This window comes from Neolamprologus multifasciatus, chromosome 5 (genome assembly GCF_963576455.1).
Source record: "Neolamprologus multifasciatus chromosome 5, fNeoMul1.2, whole genome shotgun sequence".
NCBI classification, from domain to species: Eukaryota; Metazoa; Chordata; class Actinopteri; order Cichliformes; family Cichlidae; genus Neolamprologus; species Neolamprologus multifasciatus.
The window spans coordinates 11,339,593-11,366,426 of record NC_140443.1 but is presented as its reverse complement, the minus strand read 5'-3'; the positions used below and the strand labels follow the sequence as shown (position 1 = coordinate 11,366,426).

The following is a 26,834-nucleotide window of genomic DNA, read 5'->3' as shown; positions in this document are numbered from 1 at the left end:
TCCTAGTAGGGTTTCACGGTGTAAGGAGTTAAATAAATGCATTTCACTGACATATGAAGTCAGTTTGGCTGAAAGTGTGCAGACACGTTGGGACAGAATCAGCTGTAATGGGACACGAGAGAACCTGCAGGGTCTTGTTCTTGTAATGTTTTTGCCTACTGTACGCGTATTACAGATGTTGATGCTGAAGAGCTGACATCTGGATAACAAAAGGGTGGAAATGCAGCTCTCTCTGAACTCCTTCCTTTTATTTGTCAGTGCAGATGATCACACAAACAGCTGTTGTCTTTAATCGTGTTGATATCAGCCCATTATTCTACCATGCTGGTGTTAACAGAGGAAAAGTCTTCTGATTATAGAAAGCATGAACGTAGTTAAGGGAGACACTTGAGTTCAGCCTGCACTGAACGTGTCAAACAGATTCAATAATCTACAGCTACAGCGGCCAAGTCGAGTCAGTCAGGGAAGCAAATGTTTTCTTTTTTAATGAGTGTGTTGATAGTGTAAAACAAAAATGTGGCGTCTGTCTGTGTTTAAAATAATAAATGTTAATTGCATCATTCCAGACCTGACAGAGCAGGTCAAGTTCCTCCTTTCTTCAGGCGGCTCTGAGGATTTTTCCACACTGAGCCTTCTATTTGATACTGAAGTGACACACTCTTATCGGACCTCCATCCAAACTTAACCTTTTCAGCTCATTATTAGACTTTAGAGCCAAACTAGGCTTCGTGCTTCATACTCTGATAGTCCTGCTTTTTCTGAGACATCACCGCCGATCGTTTTGCTCCAATATCCTGCAGCATGTTGGCAGCATCCTCACACATACAGGAAGACAGACCTGTCTCACTCTCTCTCCCTCTCTCTCTGTCTGTTTGTTACTCTCTCTCTCACTCGCTCACTTTTTGTTCCAGCTGCTGTACAAATCCTGGCTTTCCTTTGCAGACTTATTACCCTGCTCTGCTCTACTCTACATCTCTGCGCCTGGAGACACATGCAAACTTTAAGTGTCATCACTCAGCGACACACACACACACACCTCTCCTGGAGTTCCTGCTGAACCAGAGGAGGAGGAAAGAGGCTGGAAGAAATTGGCCTAACGTCCTGCAGCCACCTTCGAACTGCTGGTAATGTAGCGCTAATGTCTGTCTGTCCTCAGCTCCTCCCCTCTCTAAGTCTCTGCCTGTCTGTCTGTCCGTCTGTTGTACTTGGGTTTGTAAAGAGTTGTTTCATTGCTGGAGAACACTTGGAGATTTATAACGTGATAAATTAACTCTTTTCAGGTTGAGCATAAACACTGGTTACAATAATAACTCACTAATTATCAAAGTAATGCAAGAAACTCTGTAAATCATTTAATTACTGAGCAAAACAGCTTCCACGACATGGGCTTGATATCCATGTGGATCACAGACGAAAACCTGGTTTATGCCTGTGTCTCTTAGTAACACAGGAAGCAATGAACGACTCCCGTGTTATGCTGGTTGGAATAAACAGATCATGCTGCTCATCGTCTGAAGTTGTGGGCGTGAAGCAAGTCTTTGCTAGTCAGTTTTTCTCCTTGTTGTTTGAGGTTAGTTTGGTCTGTCAAGGCCCCGTTTGCTTGCTCCCACTGTGCTGCTCCAGATATGCATTTCTCTCTGGTTTAGTGTGTTTCCATTGGGTGATGCCAACTTTGCAGAAGATTTCCTGGAACAAAATTCGTCACACTAAATACAACACCTAGAGGCTGGTGATTGTGATTAGTCAAAATGATGTGAGATTACATCGCAACAAACACAGCCATTACTGCTGCGTCCACTCGAAGGAAATGAACTGGACAAACCAACATGTGCAGGCACTGTCAGAGCTGCAGACGATAGTTTGTACTACTGTGTAAAAGATGACATCAAAGTTTAAAATGCCTTAAACCTGCATTATTTCTTATGTCCACCAGGGGGTGACTCCTCTGGTTGCAAAAGACTGCAAGAGCTCAGTAAATAAATACTTTGCTTCATCCTTGTCGGTGCATTTAAATGTCAGAAGCTCGGTGAGCATCTGCTGCTTTTGTGTCAGATATTTATGATATATACATATTTTATAGAGACTCAATATTTCCAGGAGGCAATGGGAGACATGAGAAAGTAAAATAAGGGTTTTTCAAGCTTTGCTGACATTTTATAGTAACTATGAGGCTTAGAATGGGCTTTTGGTTGGCTGACTAAGCATGACAGTAAGCTATTTATGACCATTTCATAAACAAATGTCTCTAATGTTTGAGTCAACGAAACCCCAAACAATGAAATTGGTTTGAAAAAAACAAAACAAAACAAAACAAAAAAAACCAGGACGGATGATGGGAGATTTTCCTTTGGATCTTTGGAAGTCATAAAAAAAACCCTGTAACTGGTCAACATAAAGACACAAATATGTTTGTTTTCAATGAGCTATAAGTGGTGGCAAGTCAGGTTTTGGATGTCAAACAAGCATCGGTTATTTCAGACTAATAATCTTAGTTTGAATAAACATACATTTGTTGGCTATAAGTGGAGTTTTGCAGATTATGTTACTGAGATGTGACACCAATGTTTAGAGCTGTCTTATGGAAGTTGCCGGTACAATAAGCAGAAAGTAGTTTGCATAAAATATTTGCAATAAAAAGTCAATACAATTCAACTTCAGTTAGTTTGGGTGATTTCTCCAAATCCAGTGGAATGTTTTTGGAAAGCAAAGACCAGTGGACCAAAGCTCGAGCTTTAAACACCGCCTGGCTTCCATTAATCCATAAACACACAGACTCCTGGTTATTTTTATCCTCTGCTGCTCATATTGGAAGTCTCTCCATCTGAGCCTGCTCATCCAGAAACTGAACTGCTGAACATTTTCCATCTCTTTCCGCTCCCTCCTGTTTTCTTTCTCCTGTCTCAGCTCACATTGGTCTCTCTCTCGCTCTTTGTTTCCCATTGAATCCTCGTTTCCTATTGGTGAGGGCTGATGTGAGGTGGGAGGGTCTCGGAGCTGAATGTGATCAGACCTCCAGTCCGTGGAGCTGCAGACTAAAATTTTACTCCATCCTAAAGGAAATGTGAATGATTAAAAGAGGGAGGGCGTATGTAGGGGATCAGAAGAGCCTCTAACTGTGACACATGTGTGATTTTCAGTGAAACTTCATGGGAGATGTAGTTTTTAACAGTGGTTAAAATTCATTATCTAATATCGCAAAAATAATAAATTAACTAAGATTTAAAGGCATGTTTTGAAGCTTTAACTTTCCCACCAATTATGTTCCATCATAAGACATAACACATACTCTCACTGTCATGTTCAAGAAACCTGTTGGAGATTATTTGAGCTTTGTGACATGGTGTATTATCCTGCTGGAGCAGCCATCAGAACATGGGTTGTCTGTGGTCAACATGTCCATCCCTTAACATCACATGTAAGCTGTTTATCCCCCACACCCTTACAGCACCTCCACCAGCCTGAACCGTTGATATGAGGCAAGATGGATCCATGCTTTCAGGCTGTTAACGCCAAATTTTAACCTCCACCTGAATGTTGTAACAGAAATCATAACTCAGATTTCTGTTACAAATTTTATTTTTTGTCCTATCTTGGCAAGCCTGTGTGAATTTCACCCTTGGTTTTCTGCTCTTAGAGATGATTATGCAGAAAAATTTAATTAGATCAGCATTTTTGGAGATAATGTGACCATCCTATCTGACACCAGCAATTATGCCACATTCAAAGTCACTTAAATCACCTTTTCCCCCCATTCTGATCCTCAGTTTGAATGTCAGCAGGCCTAAATGACTGACTTTCTGCCTTGTGACTGACAGATATTTGTGCAAACAAGCACTTGAATATGAGTAGCCATGAGTGCAATAATAATCTTCATGATTCTTTTAATTAAAATGTCCAAATTGTACATATGTTTGCAAAACGTGGAATAGATGCAACACCACACCTCACCATAAATGACAAATATCTGAAACTCCACTTTCCTTCTAAAGTATAAACTATTGGGTGTCTCTCATAACTGTTAAAGAAATACATAATGTCTCTCATATGCAGATAAATCTGACAAATTTCACCACAGCCAATCAGTTTTAACATTACTCCAGCCCAGAGGGTGGCAGTAATGCACACTGACCCTTCTGTTAACTGGTAATTGGAAATAAGACTGCTCACCAAAGTTCAGACGGGTAACTAAAACTTGTCATCTTAAACAAAAACAATAAGTCAACTGGGAACACAAAGGTCTGCGTGTATGGACCGGTTTCACTTGTACCACAGTTTGCTCCATACAGATTTGTAGTGTTTATGAAGCATTTTTTTAAAAGTGCATTTTATTTGTCCTTAAAATACAAACAGAGGAAACCGTTTCCAGCTGATTTTAACAGTACTTTGAATGTGAGCCATATATGGTAAATGTTTTGGTCAATGTTATTAGTCCTGAAATTGGAGCTGGATTGCAGCAAACTTTTTTTCTTTTTCTTTTTTAATTAAATCTCATATCAGCCATGTGGACTGGTCTAAAAACTGTAATAATCAGGCTCAGAAGTGATCTGAGCCCAGAGCTTTATTACAGTTTTTGTGGATAATTTATGTTTTCTTTTGAATTAAAGGTTTAAGGACATTATGAGGACCTGACATATGATTCAGGCTTTTGGTTGAATATATGAAAAGTTCAACTGGTGTTTATTTTGACCAAAATGGAGGCGCCACATGTGGAAACCTTTCTGCTGAAAACATGTAAAATTAATACACAGAAACAAAACAGACACAGAAATGTACCAAAAACAGATGATGCATACAAGTCTGATTGTAACTACACCAGATGAGGAATTTTCTGGTTTCTCATAACTGAAATGTGCCGAGATCTAAAATTAAAAAGCTCAGAGCAATGACAAATCAGTTCTAAATAAAATAATTTCCTGGCATTTATTGACTGAGTACGAAAAAACAAGTTGTCTATCTGGACAGCAATCAGAGGCTCATATGATACAGAGAATTGCTTAAATCTGCTCCATTCAGACGGGGAATCAGACAGAAAAACAAACTATCAGGTGTGCGAAGGTGTGTTTTAGCCTCAGATCTCTATGCTTTAATAATGACAGGACTGCTGTTTATAGACTAGTCATTACACACGTACAGGGAACCAGCCATTAGGACCCCAGCCGAGAGCTATATGAGGGACAGAAGCAGTGCTGACAGCTCTTTACTGAGAACTGCTGCAGGTAAAATCCTCTCTCTTTTTGTGTTGTCTATTTTTCTGAAGTTAGAGGTAAACATGTATCTGTCTGCTTGATTTCAGTTACTTTACCAGCTGTAGGAAGTAAAGCATTAAAAAAGATGATTTAAAATAGGAAAAATACTAAAACCAAAAAGAAATCTTAAAAAAAGGGAGGGGCACTTTTTTTTAGACCTTTTATAATTTTTCTAATTCATATGTAGCTGAAAAGTGGAAAGATAAAAGAAAATGGGTGTAGAGGGAGATGCAGAAGAATATGAAACAAAGGTCTCATGTTGCTCTCAAAACTTGGACATCTTAAACCCTGAAGAATTTACAGTTTTATATTATTTATTTGTCTTCAGTGTATTCCTTTAACTAGGTGGACTGAGTATTAAATCCATCCTTTTTGGGATTAAACTAAGTTTATAACAACATGTATGCAAAACTTTGCAGCTGTTTGTATTTGTGATGTTTTTTTTGTAAAAAACAAAACAACAACCTTTCTTTGTGTGGAAAAATGTCCTTTTATTTGCTTATTTAACACTGTTTATTTTCACGCTGTCATGATAAAAAAAACATGTTTATTGATAGTTAGATCTTATTAAAAGGGGAAAAGTACTGTGTAGCAACCTCCTCCTGAACCTAGTCTGTGCTGCTCTATAGGGATGAGGTGGTGGCTGGTGGTGGCCAGTCTGTGGCTGCTGGTGGCCTTGACCATCCCTGATGCTGAGGCCAGAAACCGACCACGAAACCAGAATGGTGAGATTCTTAGAGTGAGGAGGAGGAGGAAGGATGGACAAGGTGAGACTTTTTGTCATTCAGGGTAAATTTTTTTTCAGTTTAATACTTGTGTGACCAGTACAGAGATTTTTTTTTACCGTAGCAAAAAGATTTGAGGGAGGTAGAGAAAGCCTAGTTTCATTAAAAGCAAAAAGGCACCAATAGATAAGGTGGTTTTAGCAACAGTTATAGCAACAGTTACAATTAGAGCTGTTGTGCTGAAAATGTATTGGGTATTGGGAGTTGACAGGAGTGGAGTTTGGTGTTCATGCTCTGAATCATGTAGTTGAGCCCTGGATCTTTCTAAAAGTTTCTTGGCAGGGGTGCTGGTGAGAAAGATAAAATGTCACATGTAGCGTGTTTGGGCATTAAACTATCTTTAACACGTCAGTGCCGGACTCGTGGTGCATCCACTTCTAGGAAATGGACATCATGTGTCTTGTCTTCACTAATCAGGCACACAGAGCATTTCATGTAGTGATAATGTTTCTGAAGTGGGCTGTTTCCTGCTATGTGCTACAGTCATATTTTCCCAAAAACCAGTGAAGGGCAAGGTCTAAGGTTCTTGTGTGAAAACTGCTGTTTGCTGATGCAAAAACCAATTTACAAAAAAAACCCCTCACAAACATAGAAGGGAACACTTGGGAAACAAGTTTAGCTTAAATGACAGTGTCAAAACAACCAAAAACATCCCCATGTTCCTAGAAAGATGCACATTAATATGACCAGTGGTTGCAGGTTTTGGCCGGGCTAGAGCGGGGCGAACTAGACCTCTGAAGATCAGACTGGTTCCTGGTCCCAGCATCCCAGTGGTGCCTGTAGAAGGAAATGCTCTTCTCCTACAACCCTATAAGAACATCCGAGAACAGCACGCCACCTACAACGTCATCCCAGGTCAGTGAGACAACTCTGCTACCGGTAATCCATGTTTATGTGACCAATAATGTAACAGTAACGTAGGGTTACTGTTACATAGATTAGTCGATTCGCAAATAGGGTGTGGATGGACTAATCAACTTTACTAACAAATATCACAACACAGTGTACAGTGATAAAAAAAAAAACTTTAAAATTATTCACATTGCCAGTAGGAGATAGATTAGATGCAGCAATTAGAACCAAAGTGGACTTATTAACACAGCAGAAGGAAGGTTTTTTTTTAACATATCCAAAAATATTCACAAAAAAATAATAGGTAATAAAATCTTAAGTGATACAGTAAAAAACATCCAGATTTAGAGAAGCTGCATGTATGAGTCCAGTCAAACAACAGCTCAGCTCAGAAGCTCCATCCTGTTCTCATAACAAAGCTGCCGGCTTTTACAGCACCACAATTTAATGACAAATCATCACATTCCAAAATGAACAGAAGGGAAAAACATCTGTGGGAAAAGAGCTCGTCAGAGAAGTAGCCCTGAAACATCGCACACAGAGATGGGGACAAAGGCTCCAAAGAATAACCTCAAAGCCATGTGGAAAACCTTCAGTTTAACACATTAAAGTCAGCATTATGTAATTAGAAGGGAAGGTAGCGGCAGCAAGCTTTTGTTGGAAGCTACAAGGATTTTTTCAATTCTTTTTTTTGCTGTTGTTTTGCGTGTAAGAACAAGTCTCTGTTTAAGTGACTGTAATGTAACAGCAACAATCAGACTGCAGTTTACAGTAGCAAGAAGCTGCTCATCAAACCAGTGGACTTTCCACTGAAGACTGGGAAAATGAAAGACCTCTGACCAGAAGTCACAGCATTTTAGTGTAAGTGTTAATTATCTTAATCTATTTACATTCACCAGGTCGCCGGCGACCTTTTCAAAATTAGGCTAAGGTTAACAGTAATCTGAGAAGACATCGGCTGGTCTGATCATTTATCGTCTGGGTGTAGCAGCAAACGTTTTAAAGTTTGCAGTGTACATCAGTTCCACCAAAGTGTGCTTATACATGACTGGTCAACAGAACACTGACTAAAAACAGAGTATAACTAACTGTTTAGTTTAGGCTGAATCTCTGTAAATTGCAGCAGTCGTTATGGGATTTTTGTCTATCTGGCCCAGCAAATTATAAGGGCTATAGCAAAGGAAATCCAACCATCATGAGGGCTTAGGGTGCACCAGACTTATCGCAGCATTCTTCTGAACAGTAGGACTCTCATAAAACTCAGATAAAACCTCAGCACCAGTGTCCACATAACAATCGAAGTTGTAGAAGCAAGAAGCAAAGTGATCATGGAGTTTTTCAAAGCTTTCTCAAGAAACTCATCTTTTCAAACTGCTGCACCATCTCCCTCAGTATTATCTGGAAATCTCTGAGCTTCTGCACTGATATACCAAGTGAAAGTAAAAATGACACCATCATACACTCGTGCCTTCAACCTGGCCAAGCTGAAACAACACTAAAGCATGGCTCATGTCAGTGGATGTAACATCACTTTTAGATTGCACCGCCTTTTGCAAGGATGACAGCAGTGGGTGTAATGGGGCCTTATGCAGCAATGCAGCAAGCTCCCTCTTCCCAGTCACCTTCTCCAGCTCTTCTTAGGGGATACCTAGCTGTCGTAAGCCCAACTGAGAAACAATCTTCCCAGCATGTCCTGGACTGCCCTGCGGCCTCTTCCCAGTTGGACATGCCGAAAACACCTCACTGAGGGGGTGTGCAGAAAAACGCTTAGTCAGATACTACAACCAGGTGACTCCAAGACCAAAGAAGTGTTTCTGTTATATTATAATATTATAAAAACTTGTATTGTTTTTAACTGTTGTCCACTAATTGTGCTACTGGTGATAAAAACAACAAATAATATGCTCTGAATATTATCACAGCGCTTACCAAGCTAACCATGCTATTTATTCAAAAACCTGCAATTTACTGAGCAATGTAGAGAACAGTGACACAGAGACAAAGTTTTAAAGAGAAAAGCTCTAAAGTATGTGTGCTCGAACTGAGATGACAGGGTGACAGTCTCACTGTTCACTGTTAAAAGGACAAAGATATTAGGGAGACCGTATTTAAGAGAAATAACCTGAGCCTCTTAACTACCTGTGTTGCTATAGACGTAACAAAGAGCATACCATTAGAAAGGATAGATGACAGACAGAGCTAACAGACAAAAAAAAAAAGAGGCTCTTCCTGCTGTATCATAGTGGTTTACAGTCTTTTATACTGACTCACTGCCAGGCATAGCCTTGTCTTGTCCTTGGTCTCATGTTGAAAGGTGAAGTTAATTCAAAGGGAGGAGTAGAAATGCTTTGTCTGTTTTTTATAGTAAAGTACAGGCTTTAGATTCGACTACACACACACACAGCAATTATTGCAGCAGGCCTGCTGAGGGACATGAAAAGGGTCCAGAATAAAGTTGTGTCTGGCTCTAAATCTTAAATCACTGCTCAGTTTTGTTCAGTGACTCAATTTGTTGTGGTTCTGTGTTCAGTGAAAATAAGTTCCTTTGTTTGAAAACTAAATTGGTCAATCAGAGGTTTGTTGATGAGATTAGGAATGGGGATGTCAGCTTCTAGCTCCAGAGCCAGAAAACAGTCACAACATAAAGTGCTGATTAGATTTTTGCACCTCTACAGGTTACTGCAAGTCAGACAGATGCTCCATTCACTCCCCAAACAATATTGGGCCACCATCCTGTAAAACTAATGCTGTCAAAAAGTTCCTTGAATCAATCCACAAAAAATGGCTGATGTTTGCTTTAAAGTCTTTAAACTTCTTGTGAGGCAGTGCTCCTGGAAGTCTTGCAGAAAACATACAATTCTCTTCCAAACTGACTTAATTTTCACACAGAGGCTCCCCACTGCTGATGACACCTGGATTTACAGCTGTGATCCAGTAGTTTCTCCACAGGTAACAGGTTTTCCTGTAATGTCCCGAGGCATCTAAAGAAGAACAGTGGAAACTCCCTGAATTGTGCTACAGTGTGCCAGCAAACAGCGCATTATAAAGGCCACTGTTTGGCCTCACCACCTGTCACACTTGGCTAATGTGAAAGATCAAGCAGGGGTTTAGACAAACACAGGAATATAATCTTGAAGGGCAAGTCATCCAACTTTAAATCAGCAACATTTTAGATTTTCATGAGTAACTTCCTTGAATTTTCTGGTGGGACTTTTTACTAGAACTGTTCTCTTATTTAGGAAACAAAACTACAACAGGGCAGAGACTGGGAAACTCTTTCAATATGAAGTAAAATAGTGTACTCTCTAAGCAGCACTCCATGATCCAAAGTGTTTCTGTTATTAAGACACGATTCACAGTGAAAATGTTTGGTATCTGAATGAAAAGAAACCACATTTGGTGCTTCTTCTCATTCACCACTATGCAACAAAGTGTCACCCACTGCTTGTTTTTAAATGTTTATTTATAAGATTTTAAGTTCAACACACAACAAAAAAAACCCAAACAGGAAAACAGGAAAGAAAAGGAAAAAAATAAAAATACATAAATAAGTAAGTAAGTAAGTAAGTAAGTAAGTAAAAAAAAATACACCAGTTAGCCAGTACAAATCATAAATTCAAAAGAAACACCATTGACCAAAGAAGATGATCTTCTGTGTGAGTTTAGACAGGGCAACAGAGAGTTCACCAAGACCAGAAGATGTGGGAAACATGTCCAGGAAGGAATCAGGGTCCGGCAGAAGTGCAGTTTCACACAAACACAAAGTGCAGTCAAATGGGTTAAAGTTTATGTTAAATTCCCATTAATATGATTGAGAAAAGGGCCCCAGATTTCGACAAACTTAAAATGGGTGTCAGCCAAACGATAACGAACCTCTTCAATATACAAACAAGCAATCATCTCACGTAGCCAAACCCTGAACAATGGAGGAGATAATTTCCAGGCTCTAAGAATAAGTCTTTTAGTTACAATCATGCCAAACATTAAGGCTTTCTGAAGAGGACGTCTGAGTGCCAATGAGGTTAGGGAGCAGCCTAGCACTGCAAGTACACCATCCGGCTCTAATTTTAAGTCATAAATCCGGTTATATATATTAAATATCTCTGCCCAGAAACTCCTGAGTGTGGGGCAAGACCAGAAAAGGTGACCAAGGGTTCCATCCATTGCTTTGCATCTGTCACACAAAGACGAAATAGACGGAAAAATGCTGCATAGCTTTGTTTTAGAAAAATGCAAACGATGAAGGACCTTAAACTGTATAAGCTGTAGTCTGGCATTAACAGAGCATTCTTTAATCTTCTTCAACCCATTGGCCCACAAAGCATCCGATATGTCTACTTCCAAGTCCTTAACCCAAGCATCCTTGATGTGGTTAGTAGGTGGTATAAGTGTAAAAAGTGTAGTCAACTGGCTGATTAGGTGTTTGAAAGTGGGATTTTTAATCAAATAATCATAAAAGTCACTATGAGCAGGGGGCTTATCCAGATGGGTAAAAGAGTGTTTAACAAAATTCCTAATTTGTAAGTATCTAAATAAATGAGCAGAGGGGAGCATAAATTTTGATTGCAGCTGAGCAAATGAAGCAAATCAATTGTCGATGTAGAGATCCTTAATAGTGTGAAGACCTAATGCTGACCAATGCTTAAACACAGGGTCCATCAAGCCAGGTGAAAAAGAAAGGTTTTCAGTTATGGGAGCAAAAATGGATAGGTCTGGAAGGCACAAAGCACCCCTAACTTGCTTTAAGATCCTAAGAGAATGACCTAGGACAAAATCATTACTTAAAAGTTTGGCAGGTATGTTGGGCTTAGAAAACAGAATACCATCAAGTGATGTACCAAAAATTGATTTAGCATTGTGTGCCTCTATCAAAGGCCAAGAAAGACCGCCTCCCTTCTGAACAGCAGGAACAGCTACCCACTGCTTGTTTGATTGTGTTGAGTGACTGCTTGCAGGCTATGTAATTATGTCCAGTTGTTTCAATTATAATTATACTTTCAGCATCTGCACAGTTGTTGTGCAGAAAACCAGAAATTTTACCATGTACCCACGATGGTGAGGCTGCAGTTTCATAGAGTGTTTTATGACTGTGTGTGCTCACTGCAGATGTCAAACGCCAATATACTACAGTAGCAGTCATGTTCTTGCCCATAGTGTGTGTCCTTATGGGTACACTGCCAGGTCTTAATGTGTCTCAGACATTATTTGCTAATGTTAAATGTACTAATGCTTCTAGATAATATAAACATTTCATAGTTTGATTTCAATTAATTACTGTCTCTGTGTTGTTTCAGGTAAGCAGGGCCAGTGTGTGTACCAGGGTCTGACCATGTTTGACCAGGCCGTCTGGTCCCCAAAGCCCTGTGTGACTTGTCTGTGTACCGGAGGGCGGGTGGTTTGTGATGAGAGCACCTGTCCCGAAATACACTGTCATTTCCCCTTCACCCCTGCGGGCGAGTGCTGCCCTGTCTGCATGGAGCCAGGTAGAAACACAACATGTGACACAGCCATGGTACAACATTCAGAGGCAACAGATATTAACACCAAGGTCCCCTCAAAACCTAAAGGGGACCTACTAGAGTAACTCAATCAATCAATAATCCACATTTCAAGATGTTCTATCAAGTTCTATCTGCTACTATCTTATGAGTCAGTAGACGTCTCCTTTCTTAAAATGAAACTCATGTAAATTGTTCATTACATCAGTTCTGAACGGAATCGAAACATTTCCTTGATGCTGAATAATTTCCATCTCTGAGGCCTCAGCATGTTGCTTCCTGTTTCATCATGGCTTTAAAAATGTGGTATGCACATTTTGGATGCGTGAACACTCATGTTGTGAGAGTTTTAGCATGTCTATATGTTGGGACATAACATCTGTTGTTCAACATGTCTGGGATTAATTTTGCTTTACTGTCAATTCAGATTATCAGAACAAAGAAGAATGAATGTGGGACTAATATGAGGTGTAAGGATGAGATGCTGAGTCATATTACTGGGAGATCTGTGGAGATGCTGGAGGCAGAAAACAAATTGTAAAAAAAATATTTGTGGGAAAGACTCAGCCAGCAGGCCTGTAGTAAAAACCTTTGCCAATGAGAACATAATTGTTAAATGTAAATATATTTTTATACTGTAATTTTTTGAGTTGCTAATGTTGGGGCAAATAATTTTCTACCTCTGCATGTATGTGCATCCTTTGTTGTAAATGGGAAACTTGTCTTTAAAACCTTCTAAGAATTATGGGGAAAAATAGCTGAACTTACACTATTTTGTCGTTGCTCATATTTTTGCATGCCACATTGAGTGCATATGTACAGAAATACAGCAGAAGAAAACCTCTTTTCTATGACTTGAAGGTCATAGAAAAGGTGTGTGTCTCTACCTGTACACGTGCACCTTCTGTTGTATGTATAAAGTTTACTGGGAAGGAAGCTGTTTTATAGCCGGAACAAAAGTCCAATTATAGTTTTTCCAAACTCACTGAAAAACCTCAGATGTAAGTTTGTCTCTTTGATTTTATATTTACTAAATGATCTTGTTAACACAAACTTTTTGACTATAAAACAGCACAAGTGTTGGACAAGTGAGCTAAAGTTGGTCTAAATCAGGAACAGTATTTTGCTGCATGATGTTTTTTAATTCCTATAAGATGACAAACTGTATGTTTTATAAAATGTATCCATTGCTTCTGCTTCTACAAGACATTTTATAGATTTGAACAGAAAATTTACAGAAACCAACTAAGCACAACTATGAACTTAGGAGATGCCTTATCAGAAGTATTTAGGCTGTCTGAGCTAATTTTATTCCCCACAAATGTTTGAAATTGAATACAAAATTGGACTCAAAAGATAAATAACAGCCACAAACACTGTCAACAAGGCCAACATCAGGTGGTACGGATATTTTGATGAGGAACTGATCCATTGTTAAATATAACCAACCAATTTTTAGGCCAAAGTTGATTAGCCTTTTACAAAATGAAACCGTCTTGTAACTTCTCTTGTTTTCATGACTTAACAAAAACATGAGACACACAAACATTCTAATATGGATGTATGTTTATGAAAACAAGTCTATAATTCATAATCAGATTTAGGACCAGAATGCACCAGCAGCAGCAAACACCACAACGACTGACTTTATCTGACTGTGATCATATGTCTTAGTGGGATTTGGTCCAGACTGGTCTACAGCAGCAGTGTGCTCTGTAGCTTTAACAAGCTGGTCTGAAAGAATGTAGATGGCTGTTTGTTCACAGCACTAACACACAGCCGTCTGTTTGTCCATCTGCTGTCTGTCTGTCCACCTATCACCATGCCTGTCTGTCCCCACCAACCTCAATTTCCCTGTTTCCTCTCTTTTATTGCAGTTTCTTTATTTTTCCACTCTACTTCTTCATCTTTTTCTCTGTCTGTATCTCCAACTTTTTTTTCTTCACTCCTCTTTTCCTTCCTGTCCCCTTCCCTCCTACCCCTTGATGGGGTGTCCCTCACCACCATAAACCCCCCCAGAACCTGACCTCAGCCTTGACATTTCTGGTGACTCCCCAGTTCCCAATGACCCCAGTGATGTTGTGACTCCACTGACCCAAGAGGAAATCCAGAAAATCCTCTGGAGGGAGGCAGAGCAGCATCGTGAGGAGGAAGAACGTGTGAAGAAGAAGGAGGAAGCGAGAAGAAAGAGAAGGAAGCAAAGGAAAGAGCAGGAGGAGAAACAGAGAAAGATAGCTGAGGAGATGAGAAAGCAGGAGGAGGAGGCACTGAGGCTGCAGGAAGAAAAGGAACTGGAGGAGTGGAGCAGGCAGGTAGATGAGGAGCAAAAGAGGAGGCAGGAGGAAGAGGAAGATAGGAAACAGAAGGAGGAAGCAGAGAGAGAAGCAAGAGAGAGGGAAAGGAAGCTAGAGGAGGAAAGGAAAAAGCAGGAGGAGATGCTGAGGGAAGAACTTTTGGATTTAGTTGAAAAGGAGAAAGAGCGGCACGAAGAAGAGAACGAGAGGCCCGAGAAAGAGAACGAGAGGTACGAGGAAGAGAAAGAGAGGTACGAGGAAGAGAACGAGAGGCACGAGGAAGAGAACGAGAGGCGCGAGGAAGAGAACGAGAGGCACAAGGAAGAGAACGAGAGGCGTGAGGAAGAGAACGAGAGGCGCAAGGAAGAAAAGGAGGAGCAGGAGGAGGAGGTGTGGCTGAGAGGAGATGTGTTTCAAATGCTTCCAAAAGAGCCTGAAGAACCTGAGGAACCAGACCTCCTTCCTGCTCCAATTCCAAGACCTCCAGTTGCTACAGAGGAGGAACAGGTAGAAACCGAAGAGACGCAAGAAGGAGAGGATAGGGAGATCATAGTTGTAAACAGAGGAGGCCTTCCTCCAGGCTGTGACATCTCTGACGTTACTGCCACATGTGAGGATGCCAAACTCACACACTTCCCTCCTCTGGCCATTCCTGAGCTGAAATCTCTCAGTCTGGAGGGTAAGTCAACACCGGAGACACAGAGTCATTAAAGAAAACAAACCCTCAAAACAATCTGAGGATTTCAGAAGGATGTATATTATCAGTAGAGTTATACATATACGTGTGAAACACTTAAAAAGGAAGCTTCAATATTATGTTAACCCACAACTCAGATGAAGCTTCTTAGCCTTTTTTTTTTTTACAGTAAGAGAAATATAAAACGGATAATACTCGCATTAGGCTAATGATTGCAGAGGATTTGTACTGTTGCAGTTGAATGCAGTGTTTAATCAGTGACCTTGCATAATGGACAACGAGCAACCTGTAGGCTAATTTAAATATTCATGAACTTTTTTAAGGTGAACTTTTTTGAATGTTCATAATATTTTCATTGTAACATGTTACTGTATTTTGATTCAGTTACCCAGTGTGCTTCCCTTTGCTTAGTTTATCATAGTCAGTGTCAGCCCAACCCAGACTTAAAGCATCAAGTTGTCATCGTGTATATGTTTGTCTTAGGCTACGTTCACACTGCAGGCGAAAGCGCATCAAATCCAATTTTTTGACCCTATGCAACCCATATCCGATCATGGTATGACAGTGTGAACGGCGCAAATCCGATATTTTCAAATCCGATCTGGGTCACTTTCGTATGTGGTACTGAATCCGATAAATCCGTCTTTTACGTCACCGACACAAGACAGACGCCAATTATCAGCACCGGAGAAGCGCCCGAGAAGACATCGCGAATGCTTCCTGGCCATTCAGTGTAGATGTCAGTGAAACTGTTGGGAAGACAACGTTGGAGAAACGTGAACATTTTATTTGTAGTGCAGATTCTGACAGAAATCTGCAACTATCCTTTGAAGCACCGCTCCTCTCTTAAACAGCAATAAGGATAATTATTAGGTCAGGTTTCTTTTGCGCATGCGGGCCGCTTTGAGCGTTCACACTAGAGCGCGTTTGCTGTCGCATTTTATTTGTAGTGTGAACACGCAGACAAAAAAATCGGATTTGATCAAAAAATCGGAATTGAGCATTAAGACCTGCAGTGTGAACGTAGCCTTAGCCTTGTGACATGAACACTGTTGTACAACAATCGCATATAATCTTTTTACAGTAAAAACAGCAGCATCTTTTACCAAACAAACAACTAATGCGCTGCAAGGTTTGGAAAAAGCAGACTTGCATTATTAACATCGATCATCTAAAGCTGCTAAAAATCTGAAGTTTAACAAGAGAAAGGCATGACAACTGCCACCTACAAGTGAGAAGCTGGAAAAAACTTTTACCAAATTAGTATCACTTACCAACCTGAGGAAGGGATTTAGAAACTAAGACTCCAATTAAGAAAGCACACAGAAACAAACTACAATTGGAGAAATCCTGTTGTCAATATTAACTGAACTTGCTCTGACCTGCAGGCAACAGCATCAGCAGCATCCCAGCAGATGCCTTTAATGGAATTCCTAACCTGGAGTGGATCAACCTGAAGAAAAACAAACTTACTTCTGCCGGCATTGACGCTAAAGCCTTCAAAGTAAGTCATAATAAAACTGAAAATGACTGAAGCCCAAGCTTTTTTTTAAAAATCATCTGCCAGAAATATAACAATGGTTCAAGTAATAAAGTTTAAAGGTGGGTGTGCAAAGACATATGGCCATCTACAGTGTAATATCATCAACTCCATGGAGAAAGAAAGGTGTAACATAATAACAAAATCTGTAAGACTTAGTAAGATTTTTAGCAATTTTTTTCATGAGAAGGAAAGTGAATGTCCTACTAAACCTAAAAACATCTGTAAAATATGTAAATGCCAAAGAGGAGGTGGAAAGGGAGAAGGAGGTCTGCGTATCTGCTTAGACTACTGCGCCTGAAATTTAGACGAGGAGAAGCAGCAGGAAAAAAAACAAACAGACCAATGGAAAATATCCAAATGTGAAAAAAGTAATCATCTAAACATGTTGCATTTTATTAATAAATGTGACAAATGTGGAAACAACATTAAATGAAAAAAAATTAACAACAAATTCAGAGAAGGAAAACAAACATGTATTTCTATAATAATAATAATAATAATAATAATAATAATAATAATAATAACAACAACAAGGATAATAACTTGGTGGCAGCCTATTTTTACTTTCCAATACTTATACCTGCGTGTGTGTGTGTGTGTGTGTGTGTGTGTGTGTGTGTGTGTGTGTGTGTGTGTGTGTGTGTGTGTGTGTGTTTCAGGGTCTGAAGAAGCTAACACGTCTGTATTTGGATGGAAACCTTTTAGACGTTGTGCCATCTGACCTTCCCCCAACCCTGCAGGAGCTGAAGATCAATGAAAACAGACTGAGAGGGATAGATGAAAACAGCTTCCAAGGTACTGCTATTACATCCTTTAATGACATCCAGCTGGTGTTTCTTTGTCCAAGAAGTCAAAGTACCACAGACATTTGGCACTATCTAAATAAAACTGAATTGAATTGATATGAAATCTCCTTATAGTTTGACCTCATCAATTACATGGCCTGTAGGACTTCCAGAATCAACAGGCATCCCTGAGCACTTATTTGGGCAGCTATAAATATAAATATGATCTTAATTTACATTAATTTTATTCATCAAATAAGCATAAAGCTGCATGTATGGAATTAGTCAAATCTGATGAAAAACACAAAAGTTTGCCCTAAAATAAAGTTTTATGAGACTTTAGAGTTATATTTCTAGCACAATCTTTGCTGCTGCAGGATTCTTCCATAGATTCCCATTCAATATTCCCATGTCTGTCTCCTATATTGTGGGTTACAAACAACCGTTCATTCTTTTAAAATTCAAAATATAAATTGGTTACTTCATGGATTGCACAGCTCACAGACCAAAAGAAAGTTAGATCCTATGTATGGTTATTCACTTCTAAACACACTATTCATCACAAGTTTATCTTTTTTTATCTTTAAGATTTGAGCAGCCTGGTTATTCTGGAGCTGGAAGGGAATCTGCTGAGTGAGGGGAATGTAGATCCTCTGGCCTTCGCTCCCCTAATCCAGCTTTCCTACCTCAGACTGGGGAGAAACCATTTCCGCACTGTACCACAAGGCCTTCCCAAGTCATTGCTGGTATGAAAAAATATCTGTTTCCTTGACTCTCTGACTATCTCTCATTCCTCACACTGGGATACATCCTTGGCCACATTTTTGACTTATTTAAAAGACCCCCGGGCCTCATATTTGAGATGAAATAGGCTTATATAACTTCCAAACATTGGGATCTATAAAAACAAACTTGGCAGCCAACTGCTCGCAGCTATATTGAAACTCTAACCTATGTGAATGATATTTGGAGACAGAAGAAAACTGGAAATGCAAACTGCAGAGAGGTGAATTATATGTGATGCCTCTCAACTTATACACAATATTGCCAAAAATATTAAATCACCCATCCAATCTTTAATATATTGATATGTTTGTTCATAGAATTTGTGAGGTGATAGCCCTTAATGTTCACATGTAATTCTAAAATCTGTGCACACTGTTAAACTAGAATATGGAAGCTTTAATCAGCTCATAAGCCTTTTTGAACTGCAGCTGGCAAAGAAAATAAATATACACAGCTTTCAATAAACCAACCCATTACATAGTTGATCAATTTTTCTTTCACATTGTCAGAGTAGCTGAATTTACTTTTTGCTGAAGTAGCAACATTTTCTTTTTGGGTCTGATGTTTGATTTCTGCTTCTACCTGTGGGAAACCATTCCACCCGAGCAATTATGGCTTTTGGCTAACCACAAACAATGCAGAACACCAGCAACACAATGCTGCTGTAAACCTACCTTAAAACCTACTTCATTTTATGACACTGGAAAGGTTTTACTTACTCTCTCTGCAAATCCAAACACTCTGATTGTTGTTCATCCAGAACCAGAGTACAGTCTATCATTAACAACAGTCTATCATTAACATGTTTTTCTGCTAAATATTCAGGGTTCCAAGTTTTGTGAGAGACTTTGGTTTTTGAATAGTGAAGAGTTAATGATTATAATTAAAGGTTATGCGTGGTGGTCACACTCCTGCCTGCCTTCTCATTTGACTAATTAGACTGAAAAAACACAAACACAGCTTTGGCATGAATTATGCATTTACAGCCTTAAACAAAGTCAGGAAGAACAACAAACCCATTTGCCAAGATCTCTGAACAAAAACCATCCAGGAAACATATGTACACTGATTGCATGTGAAATTAGGAACTCACGGTAAAATTGGATCCCACTTCCTCATAAATAGTTTCTATTATGATGCTCATGTTGCCAAATGTTTTTTTTTTTTATGTTTTTCCATCTTTTAGGAACTCTATTTGGAGAACAACCTGATTGAAGAAATCTCAGAGACAGTTTTCAATCAGACCAGCAATCTGAACATAGTTTCTTTAAGACACAACAAACTGGAGGAGACCAGGATTGCTCCACTGGCCTGGATCAACCACAGGTCTGACAGAAAGAGAGGCTATTACCCCCACAGTAGTGTTACTTTAGCTGTAATTTTCATGGTCTCTTACTGTTAGTAATTGTTTTCATACTGTTACCTTCTCTGCAGAAATTTGGAGTCCATTGACCTTTCATATAATAAGCTTTACATGGTTCCTTCATATCTACCAAGATCTCTAGTTCACTTGGTGCTCTTGGGAAACAATATTGAGAGGATACCTGGTAGGTGTGACTGGTTAAAGGATTATCTGGCTAATAAATGTTACCTTCTTAAAGTTAGCGGACTGACACAAAACCTTCCTATTCAATGTTTTATTTTTTAAACAATAATAACTTTAAATGGATTAGGCTGATGATTGATCTAAGGTTTTTAGAAAATTAACTTCTATAATACATAAGTGGTAAGTGCTAGCTACTATTTAGGTCAGTTTCTCCAACACTGAGAAAGCAATGCACAAGCAACATCAGAGGTTTGGGGTTTTTTATGCTCTTTCTGATGTATGGGTACTGGAAGCGGTCAAAGTGTATTTATTTTGATCTTTTTATTAACCATAAACAAACAAAACAATAAATAAATAAATAAATAAACAACATAGTCAAAGTTAACAGACTACTTTAGAATGACTTAATGATTTGCTGTGTAGTTTAAGGTGAGCTGCAGTTAACACTTATTAAGACTTGTACAGGTAGAGTTAAATTATTGTACAAGGTAAATTATTTTCTTTAAATACCTCCACAGGTTACGTTTTTGCCCACATGCAACCTGGTTTAGAATACCTCTACCTTTCCTACAACAAACTGGATGGAGAAGGGACAGAACCCGAGTCGTTCTTTGGGGCCTACCACTCCCTGGTCGAACTGTGTTTGGACCACAACCAGCTGGTTGTTGTGCCATCTGGCATCAACGAAATGACCAACTTACACTTCCTCAGACTCGACAATAACATGATCAGGTACGAAAGCACTATTCATAAATACACATGCATTAATTTTGAATGTTCTAATATGTAAACTTTTTAAACAGTTACTTCCTTGAAACACATGAGACTGTCTTACTCGTAATTTGTTTATGTTGAGAACATTTTTTGGCACTGGGCGTACTGTTACAGGCAGAACTCTACTGTTATATGTCTGCACTAGCTAATTATAAAATGGGAGCATAAATGAGGCTTATAGAAGACACCTCTTAACAGCTCTCTATATTTGAAACTCTCCAGTCCATCACGGATCAGTTATAAAATAAGAACAATTTCAAAAATGTAATATCACTTTGCTAATTTTTACATGTTATTTGTTTATGGGTTTTTTCCCCAAATCAAATGCTTTGCACAAACTTCCAAGACAGTACAGAAAAATTATTACTATTGACTTGATTGGTACAATGGCGTAACTAATAATTAAAATTAAGACTGATGGTGTAATAATGATTTGCATGATTTGCTCCGACTTTAATATGATGACCAGAAATGATTACTGATTTATTTAGTTACAGAAAAAAATAAGATAGTGATTGATGATCTCAAAAAACTCATTTAAGTAAGAAAAGGAGTCAGGAAAAAACATAGGTGATTAAACACAGAACCACAAAGTCATTTAAGACCAACAACAAAGCTCCTATGACAGACATGAGTCTGACCAGATGACTGACTCATTCAACACAGACTGCCAAACAATATTATACTGAAAGTTCACTGGATGGAGAGTTGTCTTGACGACAAGAAACAAAACAAGTTGATTCATAGTTCCACCTAGGAGTTGCACTGAATCACCTCATTATGCACTCACAGGTTTCTTGCGATGTGCACACAGTCCAGGTCGTGGCAGTGTGTTTTATTTGAAATTACCAATTTAAACACTGCACTTTGGTCTGTCTTTATTGGCAAGAAGGCTAACACTGCAGGTGGGAAATTACAATCAGACTTGAAGGAAATATTGCTAACCATTCTAACATATGTGGTGCAATAAATACACAAAAAAAAAAACCCTAAAAATGAATAAATATGTACAAAAGTTTAAAACCTTGAAAACGGACTAAAAATGTATGTGTTAAATTTCTTCTTAGAAAATGCTAAGTGTGTATTTTCTTCTTTTGGAACATGTTTAACTACACAAAGAAAACAAAAGACGATCTGCAGTAAATGCAACATGAAGTGAAAAGTAATTAGTAGTGTTGGTCTTATATACTCATTATATTAACTAAATATTAATGTCTGTGTATTAATAGTTTTGGTGATTAATGAACTCTGTAACAGTGTATCTTCTGCATATCAGTGAATTGTACATTAAAACAACATAATGTTTCCCAGAGGGAGCATATATGCAAAAATATACTTGGGCACAGATCAGTACTTTATAGAGCAACTCCATAATCTGCCAGTTAACACATAATGGAAAAAAAAGTTTGTTTCAGCTATAGGGAATAAACATGAATCTATATTCTCATGCTATGTCTTCAAGGAGTATTCCTGATGAAGCCATCTGTGACCCAAACCACAGCGGGGACTCCACCTTGGTGGCTGTAAGATTGGAAAACAACTACATCGACCCCCAAAAAATCTCACCAATGGCCTTTTCCTGTGTAAGATCTGCATCAAGTGTGGTCTTAAAACCCCAGAAAACCAAGTGAACACACATAAACAAAATAAAAAACTGAGAGACAGTGGACTTTAATCTGCCAAAAGAAGTCAAAATCTCATTTCATCATTTTTTTCTGTTACTAATATCATACAAATAATATAATACAAATAAACCTAAAAAATTACAAGAAAACGCATTAGTCTGATGTCAAAATCTGACACACATTCAAACATGGGTACTGTTGTATGGTAAGATGCTATTTGAACATTTTCTACAACTTTAGACCAAACACATGGTTTGGTATCTGGTAAACTGTCCTGCTCTGTCACCTGGCCCATCTTAAACTGGTGTGAAAGTGACAGAACACATCTGTCTACTCTCAGAAAATCTTCTTCCTCTACTTTTGGCTGGTCCCTCTAGAGGGTCGCCGCTGTGGATCACTGTGTAAAAGGGAAGGAATTCACAGTAAAATGAAAATCCTAATAAAGAAATGGAAAGAATTCTATGAAGTGCGACTGCAAGTACAGCGCATTATTTTTAACAACCTCAGCACCTTCATGTTTCATTTCTCAGCAGCAATTCTTCCACTGCCTGTTTTCATAAAAACCCTGACATGGAAAGCTCACACGTGACACATCCCCTAAGATGATTGCGTTAAACCAAGTGCTGCTGGAGAGCCAATTCCTCAAACAGATCAAGATGAGATGTAATGACATGCCTGTTCCTCAACATTTTATCTTTATCTTGCTTACGTGTATGGACAGGGCAGTGACCTCCTCAATTGTAGTTAAGTCTGATTTATGTTTGATGCAAAAATTAAGTGGGAGTCTTGCTATTGCATGTGTTATGATTTACAATTCAGCATCATCAAGATGAATGCATCATATGTGATATTGAGCTTTTGTTATGGTATATCCTGCACAGCAACTGTTTCACTTCACTTTGTGGTTAAAAGAATTCACAATGAATTCACAATTCATTACAAAGTTATGACTGCATCTGTATCTGGGTTAACTTCTATTTCTTCTTATCCTGCTTTATATAGTATGTGTCTTAACATGGGTTTATTTAATCCCGAGTGGGAGCAGAGTATGCTAAAGAACTTATGGAGATTATGGCCAAACATTTCTGACTTTAATGCTGCTGCATGAAAATATCATATTTTACTTACTGTAAATTTGTACTTCTGTGTTTTCTTTCAACTGAATCTTCTTCTTTCCCAGACAGAAACACACAATACTTTTAGATATTTTAAACTCTAAGTAAAAAACTATAATTTAAACTATTTTACTGTGCATCAGCTTTCAAGCTGTGCAAACTGTAATATAATGTATTACCACTTTGTACATGAAAGGCTCGTTCTACCTTAACGTTGCTTTGAAAAGCTCTCACTAGAGGTCCAAAACACTCAACAATTTACTTTAGATTTTTAATTTTTTTTTCACAAATTTAAGATATATTTGAAGATTATATCCTTTCATTTGCTCTTGGCTGGCCAACATGCTTAAATTATATGAAGTTGGTGAGTCAACTTTATATTTTACAGTTTAGCACAATGTTATGATGCACGGAAGAAATAAACTTTAAGTTACCATTCCTGTCTGAGTGAAGTCTGCCTAAACCTAGTACCCTCACATACCCAAATAAGTTAGATTATATTGCACTGGATCCCCTGATCATTTACACAGCCTGCCTGTCCAGGACATTTAGGAGTATATTCATGTTATCAAATTAACAGCTTGGGCTTCAGGGAAAAAGTGGAGCCATGATGACTTTTACAGAATAAGAAAAAAAATGTAGTTAACCTTCCATTACATGTCTTTTAGCTATATGTAATACATATTTACTGAAAGCTGCAATTAACAGAGCTGAAAAAGCCAACCAATTCATAATATTTTCCTCTACAAGCCTGAGGTTTAGGATCATTTACTTCAGTCACAGACATCGAAAGGATGATTGAAACAGAAAAAAAAACTAAACTGTGAGGAGCATAAAACCTCAGCTTCTTTAATGGTAAAAAACCTGAAAATATTAGATAATTATATGGGGACTAAAATTAATTTGAATGAATAAAAGCAATAAAACAAAGAATCACAAATGTGTGGTCAGTTTCTAGATGCCGGCAGTTGTCATCTGACTGAACCTGGAGCTGGAAAACTTTCCTCCCTTGAACTAAAGCTGAGATGAAAGTTTTTCCTGAGGGAGTTCTCCTCTGCCAACATGAACAGCTGCTCTGTTCATCAGTCTTGCATATCATACACGTGAGTGAACAATCATATACTCATTAGTCATGTGACCTCATCCATGCTCCTCAGGATGAGGAGATGTAACTGAAAAAGTAAACTGTAAAGTCATTCCCATGTACTCAGACATTTTATCAGGCACAAAAGATCAGTACGGAGATGGAACTCAATTCATCTGATTTCTGTGATATAAAAATGGAAAAAATGAAATTAAAAGGAAAATGAAGCAGCTTTTTATGTTTTTTGTGAATAACAGTGTATCCCTAACTTTGCAACCTTGTATTTGTGAGACAAATGAAACTGTGACTATGATGCTTTTGTTCACTGGCCAAAACTGAGATACCTACACTCAGCAGCCAATTTGTTAGGCACACCATTCAACTGCTCATTAACGCAAACATGTAATCAGCCAGTCACATGGTACAAATGTATGGAACCAGGCATAAGGACATGGTAACGAAGACCTGCTGGAGTTCAAACTGAGCATCACAATGGTGAAGAAAGGTGATGTAAGTGAGTCTGACTGAGGCATGGTTGTTGGTGCCACACAGGCTGATCAGAGTGTTTATGAAACTGCTGATCTGCTGGAATTTTTCTATACAGCCATCTTTAGGTTTTACAGAGAATGGTCATAAAAAGTGAAAATATTCAGTGTGCATCAATTCTCTGAGTGAAAGTTATGCCAGATTTTTTAATGTTGATCCCAGAATTCAGAGGAGAATAACCATTGAGCTGATAGGAAGGTAACAGTAACACAAATGACTACTTTTTACAACAAGTATACGTAGAACATACTGATTCGATGGAAAAGGTTTGATGGAAAAGACCAGTGTTCGAGATAAGTCTGTGTCTTGCATGCAAACTGTAGCATCAAAATGTTGGTAAAGTACAGGATAAATATTCCAACACAGTGCAAAAACAAAGATTCCTTAGTTTTAAGGGGTCATAAGCTAAAACTGCTGGTGACCACTAGGGCTGCCACAAACGATTATTTTGATAGTCGACTAGTCACCGATTATTTTTGCGATTAGTCGACTAATCAGATCATGCATCCATTGGACGTAAAACATATAGCTTATTGCACCAGCATGCATCTGCACTGTCATTAGCTTACAGCTTTAAGTGTCTAAGGTATAACAATAACATTTTTAAGTTATCTAAGTGACTTATATATCATGTTTAACCTGAGTAGCGAAAGACGGCGGTGGGTTTGAAAACAATTTGCCAGGTGTCCGGTGTTCTCACAGGCTCTAGTGAGTCTTGTACCCCGGCTAGCTTATGAGCTGGTGGGTAACAGACGTCTCCGAAAATGTTGGAGCGCTTTTGAAAATATGTGGTGTCTTGATAAACTGAGCAGATATTTGAGGTTTACACAGTTACATTCTCGCCTGAAAATACAGTGGGGCAAAAAAGTATTTAGTCAGCCACCGATTGTGCAAGTTCCCCCACTTAAAATGATGACAGAGGTCAGTAATTTGCACCAGAGGTACACTTCAACTGTGAGAGACAGAATGTGAAAAAAAAAATCCATGAATTCACATGGTAGGATTTGTAAAGAATTTATTCGTAAATCAGGGTGGAAAATAAGTATTTGGTCAATAACAAAAATACAACTCAATACTTTGTAACATAACCTTTGTTGGCAATAACAGAGGTCAAACGTTTACTATAGGTCTTTACCAGGTTTGCACACACAGTAGCTGGTATTTTGGCCCATTCCTCCATGCAGATCTTCTCAAGAGCAGTGATGTTTTGGGGCTGTCGCCGAGCAACACGGACTTTCAACTCCCGCCACAGATTTTCTATGGGGTTGAGGTCTGGAGACTGGCTAGGCCACTCCAGGACTTTCAAATGCTTCTTACGGAGCCACTCCTTTGTTGCCCGGGCGGTGTGTTTTGGATCATTGTCATGTTGGAAGACCCAGCCTCGTTTCATCTTCAAAGTTCTCACTGATGGAAGGAGGTTTTGGCTCAAAATCTCACGATACTTGGCCCCATTCATTCTGTCCTTAACACGGATCAGTCGTCCTGTCCCCTTGGCAGAAAAACAGCCCCATAGCATGATGTTTCCACCCCCATGCTTCACAGTAGGTACGGTGTTCTTGGGATGCAACTCAGTATTCTTCTTCCTCCAAACACGACGAGTTGAGTTTATACCAAAAAGTTCTACTTTGATTTCATCTGACCACATGACATTCTCCCAA

At 38.8% G+C, this 26,834-nt stretch overlaps 2 protein-coding genes across 8 annotated transcripts in view; one reads left to right on the top strand and one right to left on the bottom strand.

Moving 5' to 3' along the window:
* cenpp (centromere protein P) overlaps nucleotides 1–26,834 on the bottom strand; it is a 109,115-nt gene that overhangs the window by 5,901 nt on the left and 76,380 nt on the right. The window lies entirely within an intron of this gene.
* On the top strand, nucleotides 787–23,819 carry ecm2 (extracellular matrix protein 2, female organ and adipocyte specific). 5 transcript variants are annotated; one of them, XM_085158810.1, is made up of 13 exons: nucleotides 787–1,124; nucleotides 5,134–5,216; nucleotides 5,876–6,013; nucleotides 6,731–6,886; nucleotides 12,178–12,366; nucleotides 14,401–15,354; nucleotides 16,761–16,876; nucleotides 17,575–17,710; nucleotides 18,289–18,446; nucleotides 19,673–19,812; nucleotides 19,921–20,033; nucleotides 20,551–20,764; nucleotides 22,269–23,819. In XM_085158810.1, the coding sequence occupies exons 1-13, from the start codon at nucleotides 802–804 to the stop codon at nucleotides 22,435–22,437; spliced, it is 2,889 nt and encodes a 962-aa protein (XP_085014936.1). In that variant the 5' UTR covers nucleotides 787–801; the 3' UTR covers nucleotides 22,438–23,819. The 5 variants fall into 5 exon arrangements, with proteins under 5 accessions (XP_085014936.1, XP_085014938.1, XP_085014937.1 ...); XM_085158812.1 differs by lacking the exon at nucleotides 12,178–12,366 and having other exon boundaries at nucleotides 14,440–15,354; XM_085158811.1 differs by lacking the exon at nucleotides 12,178–12,366.

Coding starts and splice junctions, on each gene's coding strand:
- ecm2 (XM_085158810.1), top strand. CDS start 802: ATGTTGGCAGCATCCTCACACATACAGGAAGACAGACCTGTCTCACTC. Junction 17,711..18,288: donor AGATGAAAACAGCTTCCAAG/GTACTGCTATTA, acceptor TTTATCTTTAAG/ATTTGAGCAGCCTGGTTATT. Junction 20,034..20,550: donor CAATATTGAGAGGATACCTG/GTAGGTGTGACT, acceptor ATACCTCCACAG/GTTACGTTTTTGCCCACATG.